The following is a 21,001-nucleotide window of genomic DNA, read 5'->3' as shown; positions in this document are numbered from 1 at the left end:
GTGTAGCCGTGGCAAAACACCTTAAATAACTGCAAGCAACTTAAAAACCAGGCTTTGGTACCTGGAGTGGTCCCTGGCCTGGCTCAGGGGAAGGTGCTGCGGTGTACAATGAGCTGTGCCCTCCTGCACACTCCCGTTTTCGGCTACGGACACCGAGGCTCGGCAAGGAGAAACACCCACGCCAACGCTATGCAGAGAGGGGGGTTCCAAGCCAGAGCTAGGAACCATTGCAAAGAGCCAGCAGCATTAGCTACGGCAAGGCTGGAGAGCTTTCAAGTGCGACCCTGTAATGGAGCTCATCTGTGCTGCTCTCTGTTACCTGATGGTAGCTTGTGTTGATTTTCCTCAGAGCCCAATTTTCTAGATAATTGAGTTGAGAGGCCTGAAAGTAAAGCTGCAAATTGGGAGTGACCCACCCCCTCCTTTCCTCTAGCTATTTTAATATTTCTGTAGCTATCTTTCTCCAGCAGTAATGCAAAGAGACAAGCTCTGAGGAAGCAAAGTATAAAAATACTCGGCTCTGTCAGGAGGGAGAGAGTCACAGCCCTTTTCATGAAGGCAACCCCTTTTTAAGGTCAGTGTGAACAACTGGAGTCCAGCCCTTGTCACTGGTTTGTGCTGGCACATCCTGGCCCAAGGGCTCGAGTAATATCTACAGACAGCGTGCTGTGATGGGCAAGAGGGGAGTTAAAAAGCACACAGGCTGGGCTGCAAAATCTTACTCGGGACAGAGGGCGTTTCAGAGGACACAGCCGGGTGCCTGCTCCCATCTGACCCCCTTCCCAAAATACCACCCTGGCACTGGGAAACAACACGGATTCACAGGCTCTCAATGGTCCCAACCTCAGCTGCCTCAGATCCCCAGCGCATGAGCCCAGCGGGGTCCCCTGCGTTTGCGGCTGCCTGTACCATGTGCCCCAAATGATGCTGTGCTGGACAAGCTGGGTTATGGGAAGATGCTGGAGGGTTCATGACTCAAGGACAGCAGAGGGCCCCTGCCATGGAGCAGGTAGCGGCAGCAGAGCCCAGCCAGGCGAGGGGGCTGCCCCACAGCTGGGGGACACTGCCAGCACCCCAACTGCACCTCTGTCCTGCGGGCAGCACAAACCAGAGGTGAAGGGAGAGGAGAGAATTACATTTTTCATAGGCAAGGGAAGACAATGCAAGAGAAAATAATTGCTTGGTCCTGCCGTCCAGGGTCCCCCCATAGACGGAAACTGCTCTGCAATGTCTTCTGGCGGGGGGGAGCTTCGACTGCACGAGACGGAGCACGGGCAGAGCAGCCTTCATGTACCTGCCCCTTGCCCAAAGCCTCCATCACCTTCCTCTTTACTTCCCCAGGTTAGTTACTGCACCTCTCCAGCCCCCCCGGCCCTGCCTGGCAGAGCTGGGAGTTATGGCGGTTCCTCCTGACAAGTTTTCATGAACGTATAGATCCTGGGCAGGTCACTCAGGTAACTTTGATCTCACAGATTAGCCTTGCTGGAATATTCCTTATAGCCCTTCATTGATTCATCCATCCATGGCGCCTGCACGGGGCTTGAGAGCTGTGGGAAACGGGCCAGCTCCAGGGCTGGACACAGCAAGCTGCACCCTCCAGGGTGTTTATCAGCTTAATTATACTTCCCTTCCCTGCAAAGTCTTGAGCATTGCAGCATCTGAGCAGAGGAGGAAATCCTGGCTGGCCTTGGGTGTGCGGGAGAAAAGAGGGAGGAGGAGGCGGCCAGCACTGCCGCTAGGAAAATGTTCAAGGTCAATTAAGCAGGTCAGTGGTGTGCCAGGAATGGAGACGGGCTGAGGAGGGGGTGCTGGCTGGTGGGAGCCTGTGGGACTCCCGCCCAGCTCCCCTGGACCTCAGAGGGCTCCTGCCACGGAGATGAGCAGACGCACCAGCTTCGGATGCTCCCGTTTGCCCCTTGCTCCCTGGAAGAGGTGCACGAGGGAGGGCGGCACGGAGGCAGGAGCCCGTGAGGCTCACCCATCCTGGGCGCTGATAAGAATATTTAGTTTTCTGTCTACCCCAGCAGCGATTTGTCTGCAAGACAAGGGCTGTTAATGGGGTGGCTACACTGCCAGATTTCCTTTTCTTGATGCTTCATGAAAGGAATCAATTACGGTGAATCTCAGCAGGTCCTGCTAACCATGCCAGCTCCAGCGTGTCAAAAAAGCCACCCAGAGGGACAGCCAAGATGGGGCTGCGTGCTGGTTTACATAACGGCTACGGAAACAACTGGACCGAGATCCCCCGGCAGCAAGAGACGATCCCCGACATCCAGCCGAACGGATGGGGAGCAGCAAGCCCGCTCCGCCGGGTGGGTCAGCGCAGCGGTACCGCCGGTGCAGCACCGGCCCGGCCCCTGCCCCGCGGCGCGGCAGCTCCCGTCCGCCCCGCGAGGGGAAGGGGACGGGGCAGAGCAGAGAGGGCAGGCGGCAGGTGACCGCATTCAGCTGAAAGCACGCTGTGGAGAGAAAGGCAGGGATGGATACGTCAAGAAACAACCTTTGTCCTCGTTGCAGGTGCTCACCACGCTCTGCCCAGCAGAAGAGCAAGCCGAGCCGCAGTAACATACTGCCAGCCCTTCTTGCTCTTCTTTTCCTCCCCCCTGCCCGCAGCAGCACTGTCCCTGCTCTGGCCAGCCATCTAAGATGCCACTCGTACCTCATATTCAGAAGCACCCTTGTACGAAACCCGATAGACCTGTCACCCTGCAGCTGGGGACTGTCAGCCTGGTCCATAAGCCCTCAGGCAGCTGCCCCGCAGTCAGAAGCAAACAAGCAGGAGGCGGCTGTGGGCCACAGGACACCTTGCAGAGTGAGCTTGACAGCAGTGATTACTGTCCTCCCATCAGGCATCACCTCGAGGAAGCAAAGCTGCAGGACTTGTTGAGTTGTCAAGTTGCAGAAAAGCAATAAATCCATCCAAACCTATGAATCTTCCAACAGACTCCCTGCTGGGCCACTTGCTGAGGTATCATCCCCCTCCTTAGGAAGCACCTGCACTAACACGATCCTGACATTAACAGGGACCTCAGAGACCATCACTCAGGCAGCAAACTTGTGCTGCAGCAAACCCACCCCTCCAGGTAAGATCCAACTGCCGTTTCAGATGGGATGCGGATGTGAGCCGCCCTGTACAACCCAGGAGGTCTCACCAAGAGATGTATAAATCGGGAAGAGACAGAAATACGAGTGAGAATAAGACCAATCTGCAATGGTCAAGGCAAGGCCTGTAAAAACCACCTTCCTTGCACTTTATTTACTACCAGAGCTGGGACCGTCCCTGTTTTCTGGCACTTTCATCCAGTTTTGGACACTTGCTAATAAATAAGACCTACTCAGGCCCAGACTCAGCAGAGGAAGGTTTCTCTCTGTCACTAAACCAAAACTATTCTCCCAAGCTCTTCCGTTCCAGCAGTTTGGGAACGCAGATTTAGTGCGCACTGACAGCACTGATGCTGCGGAAATCAATACATGTCCTGACACTGACCTTCTGGTGATGAAGGAATCTCTCCAAACATCACTTCAGGAGCAGAAAGAGGGCTGTGAAATATGCTAATTGGCCCATCTCCTCGTCGAGCTGCTGACATTTCTGCCAGGGTTACAGCAGTTGAAAAGTGTGAGCCATCTTCTAACCACCCACTTGAAAAGGAGAAAACCCTGTTGCCACATTAATGACAAGTACAGGCAGGAGAAGTGGCCAGTGAGGATGTGATGAGCAGCGAACACCCCAAAGGAGCCCTTGTACACCGAGGCTGGCCACAGAAAGAAAATATATAAATATATGTTATATACATTCAGAAATTCAGAAGTTTCCCTAAACGCTTTTCACAGGCTGCAGATAAACGTGGAACCAGTAGCAGAGAGGGATGCGTGCCCATTAAAGCTGTGCACCTCTCCCTCCCATCGCCCGTGCAGGAGGCGCTGGGATCGGTTCCTTGGTCATTTGGTCATGTGAAAGGAGCTCCTGGCACATGGAAAACTACAGTCATACCTAATAATTTGTGCAGTGCTTCAGGTTGAGGCTTGCTTGAGATTTTACACATGCAGGAAGCTGCTGCAGACACATCCCTGCAACAGGGGGAGTTCAAAACGTGATTGGGCTCTTATTTAATCTAGTAAATCGAGTTCATCTCTGAAGAGGAGCCCTCAGCAGCGTGCCTGCATCTCCAATGACTGACACTCAGTTAAAAAACCAAAAGAGCAAGCCCCGTCCCCTGGGAGCTGCTACCGAAGCAAACCGCCCTCGCTCCCCTCTGCGCTGCTGTCACAGCGTCACTCTCAGCTTCTCAAGCCACCCATTTCTTATTTCCAGAGCGAGCGCCTTTCAAAGCATGGGGAAGCACTTAAAAACAGCAGCCGCAGGAGGGATACATTTTTAATAAACAAGGCAGAACTGGATTGGAGTTTGCTTCTCAGCAGCTTTCCTCCAGCCCCACCGCTACACCGCCTTTACTTAATTTCATTTGGTTTAAAGTCGTGCAAAGAAAATGAGGAGGCGGAGGCGATAAATCATCTCCGAAGCCTAGTCAAGGCAGGAGCAATTGCAACGTTGGGAAAGGAAACACAAGGGAGGGCTGCGCTCGCCAGGGCTGGGCAGAGACAGCTCAATGAACATCAAAGAGACACGGCCATGGAGCAGGCAGCTGCGGGCAGAAGCCTGGAGAGCTGACTTATTTTCTCCCTCGACATTTCACGCTGGGTCTCCTGTGACGTCCCCCCAGGCAGCAGGGGCTGACGGCCCCACGGTGTTTCCTGCCCTTCAACGGGAAAAGGCTTCCCTCCTCCCACTACAGACCCAGAAACTCCCTCCTTGTCGGGACGGGTCCAGTTCTGCTGCCCTCTGATTTCTGTCGAGTCTCACTCTGAATTCCCTAAACATATTTAACCCTCCTTGGCCGTCCCCGAGGTGATGGGACGCACAACTTCTTTTCTGCTTTGCGTGCGGCTGCAAAGCCCCATCCACTACCACACAGACACTTTTCAATCTCCTTATGGCTCCCCAGAATTGCAACGCCCTGTAAGTAAAGCCACGCACAAGCACACAATTGCCCTGGGACTCCATACATCAGCCCCCAAAAGTCCAGTGATGTAAAGCGACCAGAAATGGACCTTCATGATCTCCTAAAACCCCAGCTGCCCCAGGAACCCATAGAGATGGGTGCCGACAGGAGCAGAGAGCTGATGGGAGCCCCAGGCACTGCGTGGGGTAGCAGGAGACCATCCCTCAAGGCAGGGAAGGAGCTGAGACACCGAGTAAGACGGACACGTTAAATAATTTAAATAGCCTGGGGGCCTCCATCACACTGCCAGCAACTGTGGGCTCGCAGGGAGCAGCTCAGCTGTACCCCTTTGGACTCGAGCGCCGATGGAGCTGCTCTCCCACCACCCACCAAGGCAAGGCGAGCGCCCGAGCACGTACTGTTTGTCTTGAGCCTGGCGGGTTCGCTGTTTCGGCTGCCCGCCTGGTTTATGGCCTTGACGAGGAAGATGTAGCGGGTGCCGCTCTGGAGCCCGTGGACGGTGTAGTGGTTCTGCTTGATGTTGGGGACGATCATCCAGCTGTCCATGGAGTTGTAGAGACCTGCGGTACAGGAGAGGGGGGAAGATTTATTCACAGGAAAGGTCAGAATACAAAGACCACGTGCTGCTAAGGCAGAGCTCAGTGACCACACATCCCTTAGGCTGATTTACCGCCTGCCTGAGAGTTAAGAGCACCTGCAGGAAAATTTCCATAGATGATAAACCCCAGCAACTCAAAGAGCCTTTTTTATTATCACATAAAGGCAACGCTTGGTAAGGCAAAGCCAGGGGTGGGGCGCTGGCACCTCAAGATGCCGCCATGGGAAGTGATGGGGAAAGGGTGCAGAGAGAAAGGAATTCAACCTTCCAGCCAGGGCAGACGGCACAGGCAGCTGCTGGTAGCTGGGAGAAAGCGATGCCCACCATCATCCTCTCACATTTCTTCGCTCCTGCAGGACAACCTCCCAGCTGCTCCGGGGGCTGCAATATGCAATGCTGGCAGCAGGAAGGGACATGTTTGCACTCTAATCCTCCTCCTGCATGGCACTCAGTGCTTCGGGGTGGGAAGCAATAATCCAGGTCCAAGGGATGCTGATGCTTCGTCTCCCTGTGTAGACTGGTCTGCCAAGCGGTTCCAAGACAATTACAGCTCCCAGCAAAGGGATGCTTGGAAAACATTCAGGAGCCTAAAATCTTTCTGGAAATGGAAAGGGATTAAGAGCCCAAAGACCCTAAGGCACTGAGGGCACTAAGCCCTAACACTGCAGTGGCTTGCACTGCCAGAGCTGCAGAGCCCGGCACATACTGAAAACGTAGTGTTGTATCTAAGGTGGGATGACACAATGCTCCAGGAAAGAAGAAAAGCCCTACATGGTGCCACAGATGCTGCTACTGCCACCGGCACGGCTGGGGTGAGAATAACGTGCAGACTGCACAAGTATGTTGAGCAGCCAGCACTGGGGGAAAAGGATGCTGCGGGTTTCAGGAGCAACCTCCAGTGGTGGCACCAACGGGCCGGGGGCAGCAAGTGCCCAGGACCACCCGCTGCAGCACGCAGCAGCTCCGGGCTCTCTGAAAACGGCTTTGGGGCAGCTATCACAACATGGGACTGTTGCTTTAAACCAAAAGAGGAAAACCAAAAAAGGAGGAAGCTCAGAAGCAGTATCTGGAGGCTTCTCGGATCCAGCAGGTCTGGAGGCGAGGGGCGAGACGATACGTGAGGAGTGGTTTGTGAATTAAGGGTGACTGGAGGAGGGTTTTTAGCCTCCTATTGCCCGCATACGTGCACACGGCTGGAAGGCAGGAGCCTGGAAAACGCTCCACACCTCCTCTTTTAAGGCTTACATTGGGGTGTTTGTTTATTTCCAGTGGCTTGCTCAGCTGGAGGACAAGGGCAGGTTGCAGTCATTGTCAGCCTGGATTTGGTTTAAAATATACGTTGAAATGGCCTAGGGGAGCAGAGCAATGTTATTTGAAGTAGAAAATAAAACAGCTGTGATACCAATTGCATCCTACACGCAGAGCTTTCATCGGAGCACACAGCTTTCAGCCAAGCACGGGTAGGTGTTATCTCCCTGCAGACAAGGACCAGCTTTGGATCCTTCATCAGAAAGGAGAAGGTGGCTGGAAGATGACAGTCTGGGAATGATTTGGCCTCCCAAGCAGGTTTCTTTCCCCAAACAACCAAGAAGGGGTTGGCCTTGAAGACTGAAGGCTTCTATCCTTGCCAAAGCTTAAAAAAAATCCTTTTTATTGCAGCTTTCATCATCCATAAAAATGTCCGACTCCTGCCGAGCTCTTGGCTTTAAAGAGAGTGTGAAGGGGATGGTTTCCACTGGCCAACTGTGTAATCTTTGAAAAAGGTATTTCCTTTCATGGGAAGCCTCCTCGTGCTCCTGCTAGGTGAGCCCTAGCGCACTATTTCCAGTGTCTCTTCATGCATGAGTTCGGCCAGGACTCAAACACTCTCATCACCCAGACCCGACTGTGTTATTTCAAGTGACAATGTATTATTCATTTTCTCCTTTGAGATGTTAACAGATGTTTTCTTTACTCCTTCTATGAAGAGCTACCAAAGTTGGCCAAGGAAGACACTCCTTACATGTGCCCCTCTGGGCTTTCTTCCAGAGCTGCCCTTGCCGTTCGTAGCCCCTGCAGTTTCCACAGCCCCCACCCTAACGCCTGTGCCAAACCTGCACAGCCCCAAAGGTGGGTAGGTGACTAATTCCCAAGCCCCTCGATGGATTGGAGTCTAAGCCATGTGCCCAAAGCGGCATATGGGGAGAACGGGGAGCCAGACCCTTCCCCCGGCACAGCCCCAGTGCCAGGGCACAATTTGCAGCGGGGGAAATCTTGGTTAAGTAAGGAAAAAATTCTTCTAGCTGAGGGTGGGGAAGCACTGGAGCAGGGCCCTGAGAGCTGGGGACTCTCCGTCCTTGGAGATGGTCAATACTCAAGAAGCAAGCCCTGAGCAACCTGACCGAGCCCTAAGTCAGCCCAGCTTACGCAGAGCTGGTGCAAAGACCTTCAGGTCCCTCCCCACCTAAACAACCCGGTGATACCAGCACGGTTCACGTTTCCTACTCAGCTGGCAGGTGCAGGGGAGATGGGGGCTGGTGGCCATCTAAGAATGGAGCCAAAGAGGTTGCTGAGCTCTCCCGGGCTTTCAGAGAAGGACAAAACGCTGGAGACAACATGTTGTGGCTGGGGGAGGAGAGGAGAACTGAGCAGGGGAAATCTAGCTGCTGTAGCACTGGGTACCCATAACTAACCTCTGACCGAGAGGAAATAAATCATCTTGTTTTCCAAAATGAGGGCAAAGGCTGGGGATGCAAGTTTAATCAGCTTTGAAAGTTGCAAGCAGTAACTTTCTCTGGCAGCTTCCTGCATATTTTAAAGTGCACTTAACAGCCTTCCTGTGCCACGACACTGTGCTTCCAGCACCGATGTCTTCCTGACCAGCGAGATAAACTGACAGCGGCCCAAAAAGTCCACTCCGAAGCATTTTGTCAGCACTTCCTACAATGGTTAAGTGCTACTAAGTAAAACCAGGAATAAAACTTCCTTGCACGACCCATGCTGGGGGATGCTGTGCTCTTCCAAAGCACTACTTCAGGGCGGACAAACTGGAAGCTGTATTTTTGTTCTCCCATTACAACATCCATATTTTTTTCTTGTATGAAACAAGCAGTTTCCCTGGACTCTCTCCTATAACCCAGCCCACAAATTAACTTTCCTCCAGAATGCAAAACCCCTCCAGTCCTGATCTTCGGAAGAGTGGCAGGAGGTCACCGGGACAGAACGATGCTTTGCCAGAGTTGCTCTACCTCCCCCCAGTTTGCAACAGTCTCTGTTTTCCTCCTCAAAAAACCACCTTATTTTCCCTTCATTGCTTCTGCTTCCTTCATTGCCTTCACTGCTTCTGTCTTCCATCGCACTCAGGCAGCAGGATGAGGGGCAGAGTGCATCCCTTCAAAGTCACCATAATCACAAGCTCGCTTTCTCCTGCTTGCTCTGGTTGAGCACACACCACGCCTCCGAGGGTGCCCTGCGAACAACCAGCCATCCATTGCGCGGATGTCTCTGGATCCCATTACCTCCCTCCCCAAACAGTGGAGACAGCTGCTAAATGCGCTGTTAAAATATTTGTAATATTAAAAACTGCGTAACTACCATAGTCTTCATCAAATAACAAATATCCAGGAGGGAGCTTTGTATCTAAGAGGTTGCTGTCCTGACCTTGTGGCAAGCCTGGGGGCAGGTTCAGCCCTGTAAAACTGTTTTAAAGCTGTCCTGTTGTGCTACAAGATATCATGGCATGGAAAATATGCTGAGCATATTTCACGAGTCCAGAAAGCCCAGGCTCTCCCAGAGGAGCTGGATGCTGCGACCTGAGCCGCAGGTTCCTTGCTGTCCAACCACAGCACTTCCTAAGTGATTAGTGCCACCACAGACCCATCAGCAAGAGCCCTCCTCGGTCCTCAAATCCCATTCCTGCCCAGCAAATTTGTGGTGGTGTGGAAAAATAATTAGGTATGGTGGTTATTTTCAGGAAAAATTACCTGGAGACATGCCTCAATATTGTTATGGAAGGTACATAAATCACTCTTAATTATCAGCCCACAAAGCAGCCAGTGCTGCCCTGCCCGTACGATCTCAGCGCGCGGTGTGAGATGTACAGATCCGGTAGCTGTGAAACGGATGAGACCCTCTAATGCACCACACGCTTCACCGAGCCGAGGCTGCAGACGCCAAGCGCAGGGCAAAACAATTCAGTTACGGACCCCCAGCACGGGGTGGCCCTCCATCATTTTGATTACAGCCCTGAGCGGTGTCCTCAGAGGATCCTTTGTGGCAGTTTCTTCCCCTAATTCCCAGCCTTTAAACCTGCTGATTCTCCCCGAGAACCTTTTTCTTCCCAAAGCAGACCACGGTCCTCCAAACCAAGGTAGCACGCAGTGACTTACTGATGAAGTTGGCTTGGCCGGTGAAGATGGTGTACTGCAGCTCATAGGAGCTGACGCTGAACTCGTCCTCTGAGATCCAGTGGACGGTGATCGTGTCATGGGAGGCTGTGCAAAGCTCCTCTCGGACGGACGGCGGGTTTGGCGCTGCGGGAGATCACAGATAACTTATTTCGGTAAGTTTGTGCTTTTTTTTCTTAATATACCTAGGGCTTTTTTGCTTGCTTAAGGATAGAGATGGGCTTGTGAGGGGAGCAGAGTCTCTTGACACAAACAACTGTCTCATTTTATCTATCCTTGTGTTTCCCACTTAACTAAACTTTTTAGTGCGATAACAAAATATCCAGGGGCCAGCATGTTTTCAGACGTGCCAGAACAAGGGGTTTTCACTGCTGCCTCCGCCAGGTCTGACAGCCCCACCCTGAACCAAGCTGAGAAGCCACTTCAAAATCCACCTATTTCTCAGCACTGGTTGTGGAGTAAGTATTTTGTCCCATAACTGTTCCAGACACGTGTTTGTCGTTAACCTTTCATTGCAAGCTGATCTGCTTCACAATGAAGAAAATCAGATTTGGGCGACTAACGATGTCCTTGCTTCTCCAGAGCCTTCATCCCTCCCACCGGTTTTGCAGCACACAGCACGGTCCAGCGGCAGTCAGTTGCAGCAGGGCTGCTCCTGGACACCCTGCATCATCCCGGACAAGGGCGAGAGCAGCATTCGGCCTCTGCTGCGGGCATCAAGGCAGCACCAAGAGGCCCAGCAAAGTCTCTGCCCACAGGAGTTCATAACTTAGCACCCAGACACCCACAAAAAGGGCAGAAAAAGGGAAATGCTAAAGCATGCAGTGCATTAGAAGTACAATAATTGGTTAATTCACCGTTCCCTCCCTGTAATCCACCCTCTCAGATCCTTATGGGCATCAGCCTCCTCCCCGCCTTGTGGAGACCATCGTTTTTCACCTGCTTTCTGAACTTTTCCACCAGTCCTCCAGGAGAGGCAGAGTGCAACAGGAGAACGGGGACACATCACTGTCCTGGTGACAGACCTCTGCTCTGCCACAGCTGACCAGGCATTTTTTAGCAGTGAGAATGAGCGGCAACCTAGTTTGCTTTAAAATATGCCTGCCAGCCCTCAGCGGGGCGCGGGGTGGGGGGGCTGCGGGGAAGACGCAGGGCACAGGCAGTGGGCAGCGTGTCTGTGCACTCACCGGTTAGATAATCCAGCCCCTCCAGCAGCTTCTTCTCTCTGGAAAAATCTAAAGCAAAGTTTTCAAAGGCGTCATTAAAATTGATATCTGGTATCAGAACCTGAGAGGATGCAGTTGCCATGGCGACCCTGAAAGAAAAGAAGAGACCATCAATACGCATCAGGGTGCACGCCGCTCCCGACACCCAGCAGCAGCGAGGTGGGGGATTAAAAGGGTGCGAGCAGCCTCACAGGGACATTACACGCTGTTGGGAAACCAGCCTGCACCTACTAACTGCTGCTCCTGCCCCAGGAGAGTGGCCTGGCCTGGGGACAGGTCCCCAGAGAGGTGGGGGGGGCTCCATCCTTGGGGGGTCCCAGCCCCGACTGCCCCCGGAGCTCCCTTCGGATTGGCATTTCCACCACTTTCCCCCCATGGAATGACATTTGCTCCCACAGTAGACGTTCAGCTTTGTTAGGACCTGCCATGCAACTCGTGTCCTGCGAGGGACGGGAAGCGGCGACCCCCCCAAGCCCGGTGTTTATTTGAGGGCAGCATGCCGCAAGGCTGCAGGGGGGAGGACGGCGCGTCCCTGGGCAGGGAGCTGCGACCAGGGGACAATGCCAGCGACATCCCATCGCTGTCCCGAGCCAAGCAGGCCAGCCCACCTCTCGGCCACGTTCCTGGCCGTCTGCAGGAACCGCGCGTGGTCGTTCTCCTTCAGGATGTGCTCTGCCTGGTTGATGAGGACCGTCGAACGCTCGAGACACTGCCGGCAGTTAGCAACCTGCTGGGCCAGCTTCCGCAGCTTCATCACCTGCGAGAGGAGCAGAGGGAAGCAAAGGTGCTCAGAAGCCAGCACGTAGCTTGAAAAGCACAGAGGAAACCAAATCCTAAACCAGCGGCTGCTCAGGGTAAGCAAGGAGTGGCAAAACGGCAGGGAAATGTCCCCAAAGGCTCTAGGGAGGGACAGCAGCAATGCACTTACCATGTTAAATTTTGCTCACAGGTGGGAAAGCCCCAGGGAAAAGCCTCCAGACTGCTCTAAGGGTCTGTCATGATTTAACCCCAGCTGGTAACTAAGCACCACGCAGCCGCTCACTCACTGCCCCCCCGTCCCACCCAGTGTAATGGGGGAGAGAATTGGAAGAAAGGTAAAACTCATGGGTTGAGACAAGTACAGCTTAATAGAACAGGAAGGAAGAAACTAATAATGATAATAATAACAATAATAAAATTACAATAATAATAATAAAATAATTAGAATATACAAAACAAGTGATGCACAATGCAATTGCTCACCACTTGCTGACCGATGCCCAGTTAGTTCCCAAGTGGCGATCCCTCCCAGCCCCACTCCCCCCAGTTTATATACTGGGCATGACATCACATGGTATGGAATATCCCTTTGGACAGTTTAGGTCAGCTGTCCTGGCCGTATCCCCTCCCAACTTCTTGTGCCCCTCCAGCCTTCTTGCTGGCTGGGCATGAGAAGCTGAAAAAAGACTTGACTTAGTCTAAACACTACTTAGCAACAACTGAAAACATCAGTGTGTTATCAACATTCTTCTCATACTGAATCCAAAACATAACACTATACCAGCTACTAGGAAGAAAGTTAACTCTATCCCAGCCAAAACCAGGACAGGGTCCCACGCGTGACCGAAGCAGGACAGCAATGCATCCTCTCTCCACTCCTCCTGTGCAAACAATGTCATCCACCCTGTGTGAGCTCTCAGTAGATTTGGCCGGGAGTGGAACGCTCCTGCAAAGCAATTCAGCACAGGGCAAGGAAACCTCACGCTGGCTCAGCCCCAGCAGGGCTGCTGGAAAACATCACATTTGCAGCCACAAATTGTTCTGCAATTAAAGGTGAGGTGCTGCAGTAAGACAGGACAGGAGTTACCCACAACACAGGGAAGCAGGAGCTGAAAAACCAGCCCAGGCACTCATTTGCACCCCAAAATAGGGCGCACGGCTTGAACGGGCTCTGTTCCATCCACACAAGTGTCCTGTGAGTCCCGCACAGCCCATGCTCGGGGTCAGGGCTCAGGGCTCTGCCGTGTCCAGTGGAAACTCAGACCTGGCCGAGCCACCATTCAAAAGGGGACATGAAGTGACTCCACGGAAAAGCACCTCTGGCACTTCAGTCTTTTCCCTGCAAATCTCTGTGGAAGGTATTTACTGATGGCTTAAGACAGCACTGAACAAGCCATTAAGGAATAAAGAGAATAGGTTTGATGGCACCTCTTCTCTCTTCTGCAAAGTACTGGTGCTCAGCAGTAGTGAGTGGAACAAAGAAAACCAGAAGAAACATTATTTCTCAGGCAAAATCTCCGTATCTCAGGAGAAAGCTGTGCTGGAGCACTAGGGAAAGCCCCTTTGAAACTCCCACCTCCTCCATGCAGACAGGGCGAAGGTAAATGAAAGGCAGGCACAAGCCCTAGGTCATCTCTGAAGCTGCTCATGGATTGCAATGGTCGTATTTCTGTAGGGTCTACTGAGTTAAGGTCTACAGCTCCAACAACAAAATAACCACGAGATGCAACCCCCTTCATTCCCTCCTGTCTCTCGTGAATACACACACACACACACGTGTGCAGCCACCCCTGGTACCTACTTCACCCCAGTAAAACTCGGTCGCCCCGGGGCTCAGACCCTGCAGCATCCCTTCGTCTCCCAAAGAGCACGAACGGCACCGAGCGGGAAGGTAAAGGGCTGGAAACCCAGAAGCAATGGGGCCTTGTCAGAGACTGGACAGCTTCACACTGGAAATGGGAAAATTCAAACGTGAGCCAGGAGCTGAGCAGGTCAGAGGGAAAAGGGAGGTTACAGAGGAGCTGATAGATTTTGGGGGTAGTTCTCCTGTTTAAGCTGGGAGCACAGGGGAGCTCAGGAAAGCCAGGAGCTGGAGGTGGCTGAGGTCAATGTGTTTAAAACCTGCTGTACCATTGCTCTGGCTGTCTGACGTTTTGCTGGTGCCAGAGACAATATTTTGATTTAGGAGAAGCAGTCCTGGATCCTACATCGGCACCAGCGAAGACACAGAAGAAAGGAGGCGGAATCAGCACACTGGGAATTGCGTTGGCAGCCAAGCTGGAGGTAATTCTGTATCTGGAAAAGCAACTTGAGAGGGGCAACAAGGCACTCACTAATGAAATATAAATTCTCACTGCCCTGTTCCTGCATGCATCTGCAGCAAAGGACCCCACAGACACTCAGGGGAGGGAAAAGCAAGTTTCAGCAAATGGAGCCTGGCCGGGAGTACCTGAAACAGCAGATTCTGAAACGATAAATCCCACTTCAGACCTCTGCTCTGTGCTCTGCAGCCACATCCCACACGAGGCTCTCCTGAACATTGCACAAATGTATCTTAAAATGAAACGAGCAGTCCTCCAGGAGCACGCCTGCAGCACCAACCAGAGAAGCACCGTTTCCTCTCACTTATTTAGGACACACTTGCAACCCAGCATCGTGCTGGACTCATCCTGTGAGAATGCAACGGCACAGATTTAACCGTGTCCTCTCTGCTCCATATGATCACCCGCAGCTCTCCCAGCCCACCTCCAAAGGGACCAGCTAGTACGTTGTGCTGCTCAGCTGCACACCTTCCGATTATTTCCTTGTTTCCTTTTTTTAACGAGGGAGCAAGGTATTTTGCAAGCCTCGTGAAGCCGCTGTGACAGCGGCTCCCAGAGCTGCTCGTGTGGCAGCTCCTCTCCTCGCTTGCCAGTGCTGCCCTGCAGCACACTGTCAATCCACACACCCCCCACCCCGTCTGCGGTTTGAAAATCCATCAGGAAACAAGAGCAGGAGCTCCCAGAGGTGACAGGAGGCTGCTCGAGCTGTTCTTCCGAGGTATCAGCGCTGTCAGTGCATTTACAATTAAGTAGCACGCTAATCCCCCGGCTGACAGCAGGGCCCTGCTTCCCTTGCACGGCTGCAACCATGGCCCCTGGCACCTCTGCAGGAGCTCAAAACAGACAAGACCAAGGGTGAAAAGCCAACAGATGAGCTCCGAGCACCTCAACCCAAGAAAAAGCCGTGACTTTGCATCCCCCCCCCCCAGACACCTAAGGGTTTCCATTGCACCCTGCGACACGGCTGGGTGCCAGCCGATGGACCCCTGCACGACCAGCACAGCACCCACACGGCTGCATCCACTCCAGTGCCGGCCACAGAGCAGCATGCTGGGCTACAGCAGGAGGGGACCTCGGGGTGAATTACCAGCAAGCTGAGGACACTTGGGCATCCTCCAGCCAGCACCATGAGCTCCGCAAAGGCACCCGGGGTGAGGCATCCCTTGGGAAGCGCCCGCTGCGTTGCCAGCACAGATGAGGACATCACCCACCAGAGGTGAGGATGCCCCTGGTACCTGCCTGCTCCAGCCGTTCGGCAGAAACACCTGCTGGACCCCGGCACCCATCCCATGAGATTTATTAGCCCAGCCAGCCCGGTGCTGGCTCCGTTCAAGCAGCGAGGAAGCTCAGGTTAAACCCGGGAGGTGATGACACATGGCCAGGCAGCTGTCACTTGTCAGCAGAGATGGCAGAGCTGTTAGGTGACCAAGGTACGAGGGAACCCCACACGTTATCCCTCTTCCTTCTCCTGGGCTTTTGGAGGATGTCAGCTCCCAGCCCCATGTCCCCACAGAGTGATGCTGGGCTGCAGCATCTCCTTGCACCCACAAAGATCCCAGATGGGGCTGACCACGCCGTGGCCACGGGTCTCAGCACAGAGCCACGAGCCCAGAAGGAGCTGGACAATGGGAGCAGGCAGAGGAGAGGGGGAGAGGGAAGAAGGGAGCAGAGCACATCACCGTGGTTTAATCGCTCCGCTCCCCCCGCAGAGGCTGGCCAGCTCCCAGGCGCACAGCCACATACACATGCAGGGCTGGCGTGCCGATGGCCAGGAGCAGGACCAGACGAAGCAGGTAGTGCTTGTTAAGCCGCATGACACTTGGATTTGTTGCCACTGCTGTTATCAGGACAAGATGTGCAGCCTGCTTCCACCGCAGCAAGAAGTCACAGGCTCTGACTCGCTGTTGACTTAATGCTCAAATGTAGTTTGAACTACAGTGACAGCAAATAACACTGTGAATTCAGAAACACTCCTGCCAGGGCCCTGCAAGCTGCCACGCACCCAAAATGCTCCTGGGGTTGTCCTGCAAAACCTGGCCTCGCTCCCCATGGCCCTGGCAGTGTGCCCCCCCCAGCTCCCACAGGGCTCAAGGTTGTGTACAAACACAGAATCACAGAAGGGTTTGGGTGGGGAGGGACCTTCAAAGACCACCTAGTCCACCCCCTAGTCCACCCCCCCGCCGTGGGCAGGGACATCTTTCACTAGATGAGATTGCTTAACCTCAACCTGGTCTTGAACACTTCCAGGGATGGGGCATCCACAGCTTCTCTGGGAAACCTGATCCAGTGGTAAAAACTCTCTCTCTTTCTCAGAAGCCCCCTTTACCTATTGAAATGCCGCAATAAGGTCTCCCTGCAGAGCCTTCTCTTCTCCAGGCTGAACAACCCCAACTCTCTCAGCCTTTCTTCTAGCAGAGGGGTTCCATCCCTCAGACCATTTCTGTGGCCTCCTCAGGTCCCACTCCAACAGGTCCACGTCCTCCTTGTGCTGGGGATCCCAGCGCCAGATGCAGAGCTCCAGGGGGGTCTCACCAGAGCGGAGTAGAGGGGGAGAATCCCCTCCGTCGACCTGCTGGCCACACACCCAGGGCACGGTTGGCTTTCTGGGCTGTGAGCACACGTTGATGGCTCATGTCCAATTTTTCACCCACCAGCATCCCCAAGCCCTTCTCAGCAGGGCTGCTCCCAACCCATTCATCCCACAGCCTCTATTGATACCGGGGTGGCCCCAACCCAGATGCAGGACCTTGCACGTGGCCTTGTTGAACCTCACGAGGTTCACATGGGCCCACTCCTCCAGCCTGTCCAGATCTCTCTGGATGGCATCCCTTCCCACTGCCCCAGCACAGAGCCGGCTCCAAGGGCCTCCTGGCCAGCAGACGACAGAGGGGACTTCAGTTTTGTTCAAGCCTCTCCCAATACAGCTGTCCTTTACCCGACAGCGGGTGGGCTAAGAGCCCCTGTTCTCCACTGTGCATCCTGCTGAGGGTTTGTGGTCACTGCTGCTAGCCTTTTCTGGAGTTAGGGCTAGCAGCCTACAGGGTAAGTGCTCAGGGCACATCGGTTCGTGAGAAAAACCCCAAAGCCCACAGTGTTAGTGGTGTGACCAAATATCCAATCTGTCCCTCGGGGCAGCAGAGCTGGCACCCAAGGGCTGCACCCTTCAAAGGGCCAAGGAAGCTGGGTGGTGCTTTCCCCTCCTGATACGCAATAAGTGGCAATCACCCCTAAACCTGAACTCTCCTGGCCTCTTCCCAGCAAGGTAGGGCTGAAAGCGTGGCTGCCTTGGGATCCTGCCCCTCACCAAGCCACCCCGCTGCACTTCCCACCTCTGAGGAGAGCATCCTGTGGAGACCTGGTCCATCCCAGTGCCAGGGTCTGGGGAGGGCTGGGGGAAGCCATGCGGAGAGTTGGCCACCTTACGGGATACGACATGCGTGAACAAAGCCAGCAACACAGCATCTAAACGATGGCATGGATCGCTCCATAGCCACTGCCATTTGCTTCTTGTGTCCTCCTCACTTCCCGGCACACCGGCAAGACTATTAGTGAGCAAGAAGATGTTTGGCTCAGATGAAAGGCATCCAAACAAGGGAGTCAGACATGTGGCAGACACTCGCGACAGAAAGCACAAGGGACATGTCCATCCAGAGCCCTGGGGTTTGGGGGGATCCTCTCAGGCTGGTCAGGAGTTCTGCAACCCCCCAGGTCCCAGCACCAAGACTCGGGGACAGGGAGGGCTGCCACCCCAGGGAGCATCCCAGGGGACGGCGTGGGGGGGAGAGGGCAGGGAGCAGCACGCCGCAGCAAGCTGTGCCCCGGCGGCACGTAGCGGGGAGGAGCACGAGCTCATCTTCGCTAGCAGCAGGCAGGCACAGCTCAAAATGGCTATTTGCACAAGGAAGCGATTCTCCTGCTGGGGCTTAATGGGCTGATGGATGGTTCATTTTACGACCAGCCTTGTCAGAAAAAAAATTATCAAAAGGAGAAAAAGGAAGAGAAATAAGATGACTTTTGTTTCAAGGGAGGACTCGGGGAGCTGTGCAGTAGCTGTCAGCCTCAGGCAGGGAGAGGCAGGAGAGCCCCTGCCCTTGCCACAGTCACTCCCAGGAGCTGCTGGCATGCCCGGACCCAGCTCTCCTCGGCCACATCCCCGCAACGACCACAGCCTGCAGCATTAATCCCAGGCGATGCCTCCGCTGTGCCTAAGGGAGAAGGAGGTGCAGATGCCCTGGCCCGAGGCCAGCTGGGGCTGGGCTGCGACACCGGCACCGGCAGCGTCCGGAGCAGGCGACGTGAGTGCTGGCACCCGCCGGCCGGATCCGCGCCGTGGCAGAGTGCTCTTCAGGGCAGCCCAGCTGCCTGCTTCCCTCCTGCTCCTCCTCTCACAACCTCCCTGACGATTTTCGATGCCTCCTGGGTCCTTCCCAAGTATCCCCACTGCCTCAGTGCCACGTTCGCCACGGGGTGCTGCCCAGTCTCATGGGTGGTGGTATCTGAGCCCCGGCAGAACACGAACCTGAAGGCCTGCAAGGTGCGAGCCCAGCTTGGAGCCGCACGTGGGTTCCTCAGTATCCGATCTCTGGTGGGTTTCCAAAGACATGCACGTGACACATCGAGGGAGAGCTCTATTTTAGGATTACTGGAGTAAAAGATACCTAAAGGCTGGGCATGGCAGGTGTCACCCTCCAGGCACTCTCGTCTGGCATCCTCGCTCGCACCCATGACCACGCACAAACTTCAGGCTGCTGCTCCGGTCCTTACATCTCTCTCGCTGCCTTGTGGAGGCGGAGGAGCTCCATCTCACAGCTACCACAGCAGTCCTGGGAGGAATTGGCTGCCCCGTCCCAGGCCCAGGACTGCCACTCTTTCCAACACCGTGTGCCACTGTGATCAGGCTCCTCCATGCATCCGTCGGGCCATTTGTCAGGAAAAGCAGCCCAGAACAAATGGAAAACCAAATGGCAATTCAGCAGAAAAGCAGTATTTCTCGCTCTGCAGTTGAAGCACTTCAAACCAGGTGCAGTCTCCAGCACTTCCTCCTTTCTTCTGTGTCTGGAGCTTTTTAAACTCTCCAATGTTTGCGGCTGGGGCTCCTCGGAAAGGCTGTTTCCCGTTCACACTTGGAAATTGTTGCTCAGAGGTGTCGAAAGCAATGGAGGAAACCTGCCCAGCCTCCCCGCAGCCAGTGCCGGCAGCATGGAGGCTACAGAGAGGCATTGCTGTGCTGCAAACCCGCAAGTTTCCATCTCCAGCCCAATTTCACTGGCAAAGAGGCTTATTCCAGTTTCTGGGGAGCTTTGGAAACCAAACCCAGTCCCCTCTCTGGTACCACCAGTACCACCGTCCCCATCTCCCACTGGTGCGGTGCTGGGTTTGCAGCTATGTGAGCACAAGCTCGCTGCTCCTATCCCAGCAATGTATAAGCAGCTGAGCATTGCTTCTGCTGATGGTTTTGGGCACTAATCAGGGCCTCTCTCCTCTACCCAGCTGCCAATTTGTAGGAAAATAACATCTTTGAGCCATTCAGCTCCCTGCTAAGTATGGCTGAAACTGGACAACATGGTCAAAAGATGTTAGGGGAAGAAGGTGGGAAGTGAGAGGCAGACAGACAGATGGACCAGCAGAAGGCACCGTTACACAAAACATGTTCCCTGAAGTGGCTGGAATAAAAGCAGGCATTTTAAAGCTTCCACTCCTGCCAAGGGTGTCTGAGAGTCAGGCTGCTTGCCTCTCTTGCGTACGCACACAGCGCAACCCACTCCCAAAACTCTTCCTGGAAAAAGTTTGATCTGGGGCGATGCTGCTCCCCAGCTTAGCTATTGGCACTGTGATGGATGCAGAGCTGGTCCCTAACACACGTTCAAGCTCAGTAAGAAAGGCGAAGGGCTTGTGCATGTGCACTGTAAACTCCCGTGGACGCCGCTCAGAGCTACAGCCAATCCCTCCAGCCTCTCTCCAATGCACGGAAACCACTGGGAAACGCCAGAACACGTGGAACCACTGGAGGAAGGGTCCAAACACCCCCCCAAAGAAAAGGGTGAGAAACCAGCTCACCTACGGCTATGCTGCAATGCAGAGCGTGTAGCCTCTCCTTTACCTGCAGTGCGGGGCTCGGATGGCCCTTCAATATTAATTCTACATTATTACATTAGCACCACCGTGTTAGAAAAGCCCTGAGGAAGCTGTCTGGACCAATCCAAGAAACTGCGCCAATTTGTCATGCTAATCAACGTGCCTTCCCTCCTCCAGCCATGTCAAGCATGCGCCCTGTCCGCAGTGGAAGAGCCCTGGGGACAGCAGCAGCGAGGGACGCCCAGACTTGCACACCATTTGGGGCGGCAGGGAGGCGAAGGTGTGTGCACCGATGGCTGCCCAAAACAATTCCTTCACGGGCAAGGCAACACACGCTGCTAGCCGCCCCTCTGCTTGCGGCTGGGACATCCCAGCACCACAGGCTGCCGAACTGCTGGGCTGTGCCCAGAGATGAAGGGCAGACCCTGCAGCAGCCAGCCCACGGTGCAGGAGGGGACCCTCGAACCCTGGATGCACGAGCCGGCCCTCCTTACCTTCGTCTCCTTGATCTTGACGGCGATGACCTGCTTGCGCTGGCGGATGATCTCCATGAGCTCATCGCACTCCTCCATCAGCTTGGCCTCATGCATGGCTGTGTTCACCTGGACAGGAACAG

At 54.3% G+C, this 21,001-nt stretch overlaps 1 protein-coding gene across 3 annotated transcripts in view; it reads right to left on the bottom strand.

The window, feature by feature from the left end:
* The window catches only part of MID2 (midline 2), a 139,449-nt gene that overhangs the window by 11,982 nt on the left and 106,466 nt on the right, over positions 1-21,001 (bottom strand). For all 3 annotated transcript variants that reach the window (XM_052813453.1, XM_052813451.1, XM_052813452.1), the window contains exons 4-8: positions 20,880-20,987; positions 11,839-11,987; positions 11,192-11,319; positions 9,987-10,130; positions 5,420-5,581 (exon numbers count right to left, since the gene is read on the bottom strand). In XM_052813453.1, the coding sequence (XP_052669413.1) occupies positions 5,420-5,581; positions 9,987-10,130; positions 11,192-11,319; positions 11,839-11,987; positions 20,880-20,987 (691 nt within the window). The remainder of the gene's footprint in view (positions 1-5,419; positions 5,582-9,986; positions 10,131-11,191; positions 11,320-11,838; positions 11,988-20,879; positions 20,988-21,001) is intronic.

This window comes from Harpia harpyja, chromosome 18 (assembly GCF_026419915.1).
Source record: "Harpia harpyja isolate bHarHar1 chromosome 18, bHarHar1 primary haplotype, whole genome shotgun sequence".
In the NCBI taxonomy this organism is placed as follows: Eukaryota; Metazoa; Chordata; class Aves; order Accipitriformes; family Accipitridae; genus Harpia; species Harpia harpyja.
This window is presented reverse-complemented; position numbering and strand designations above follow the sequence as displayed.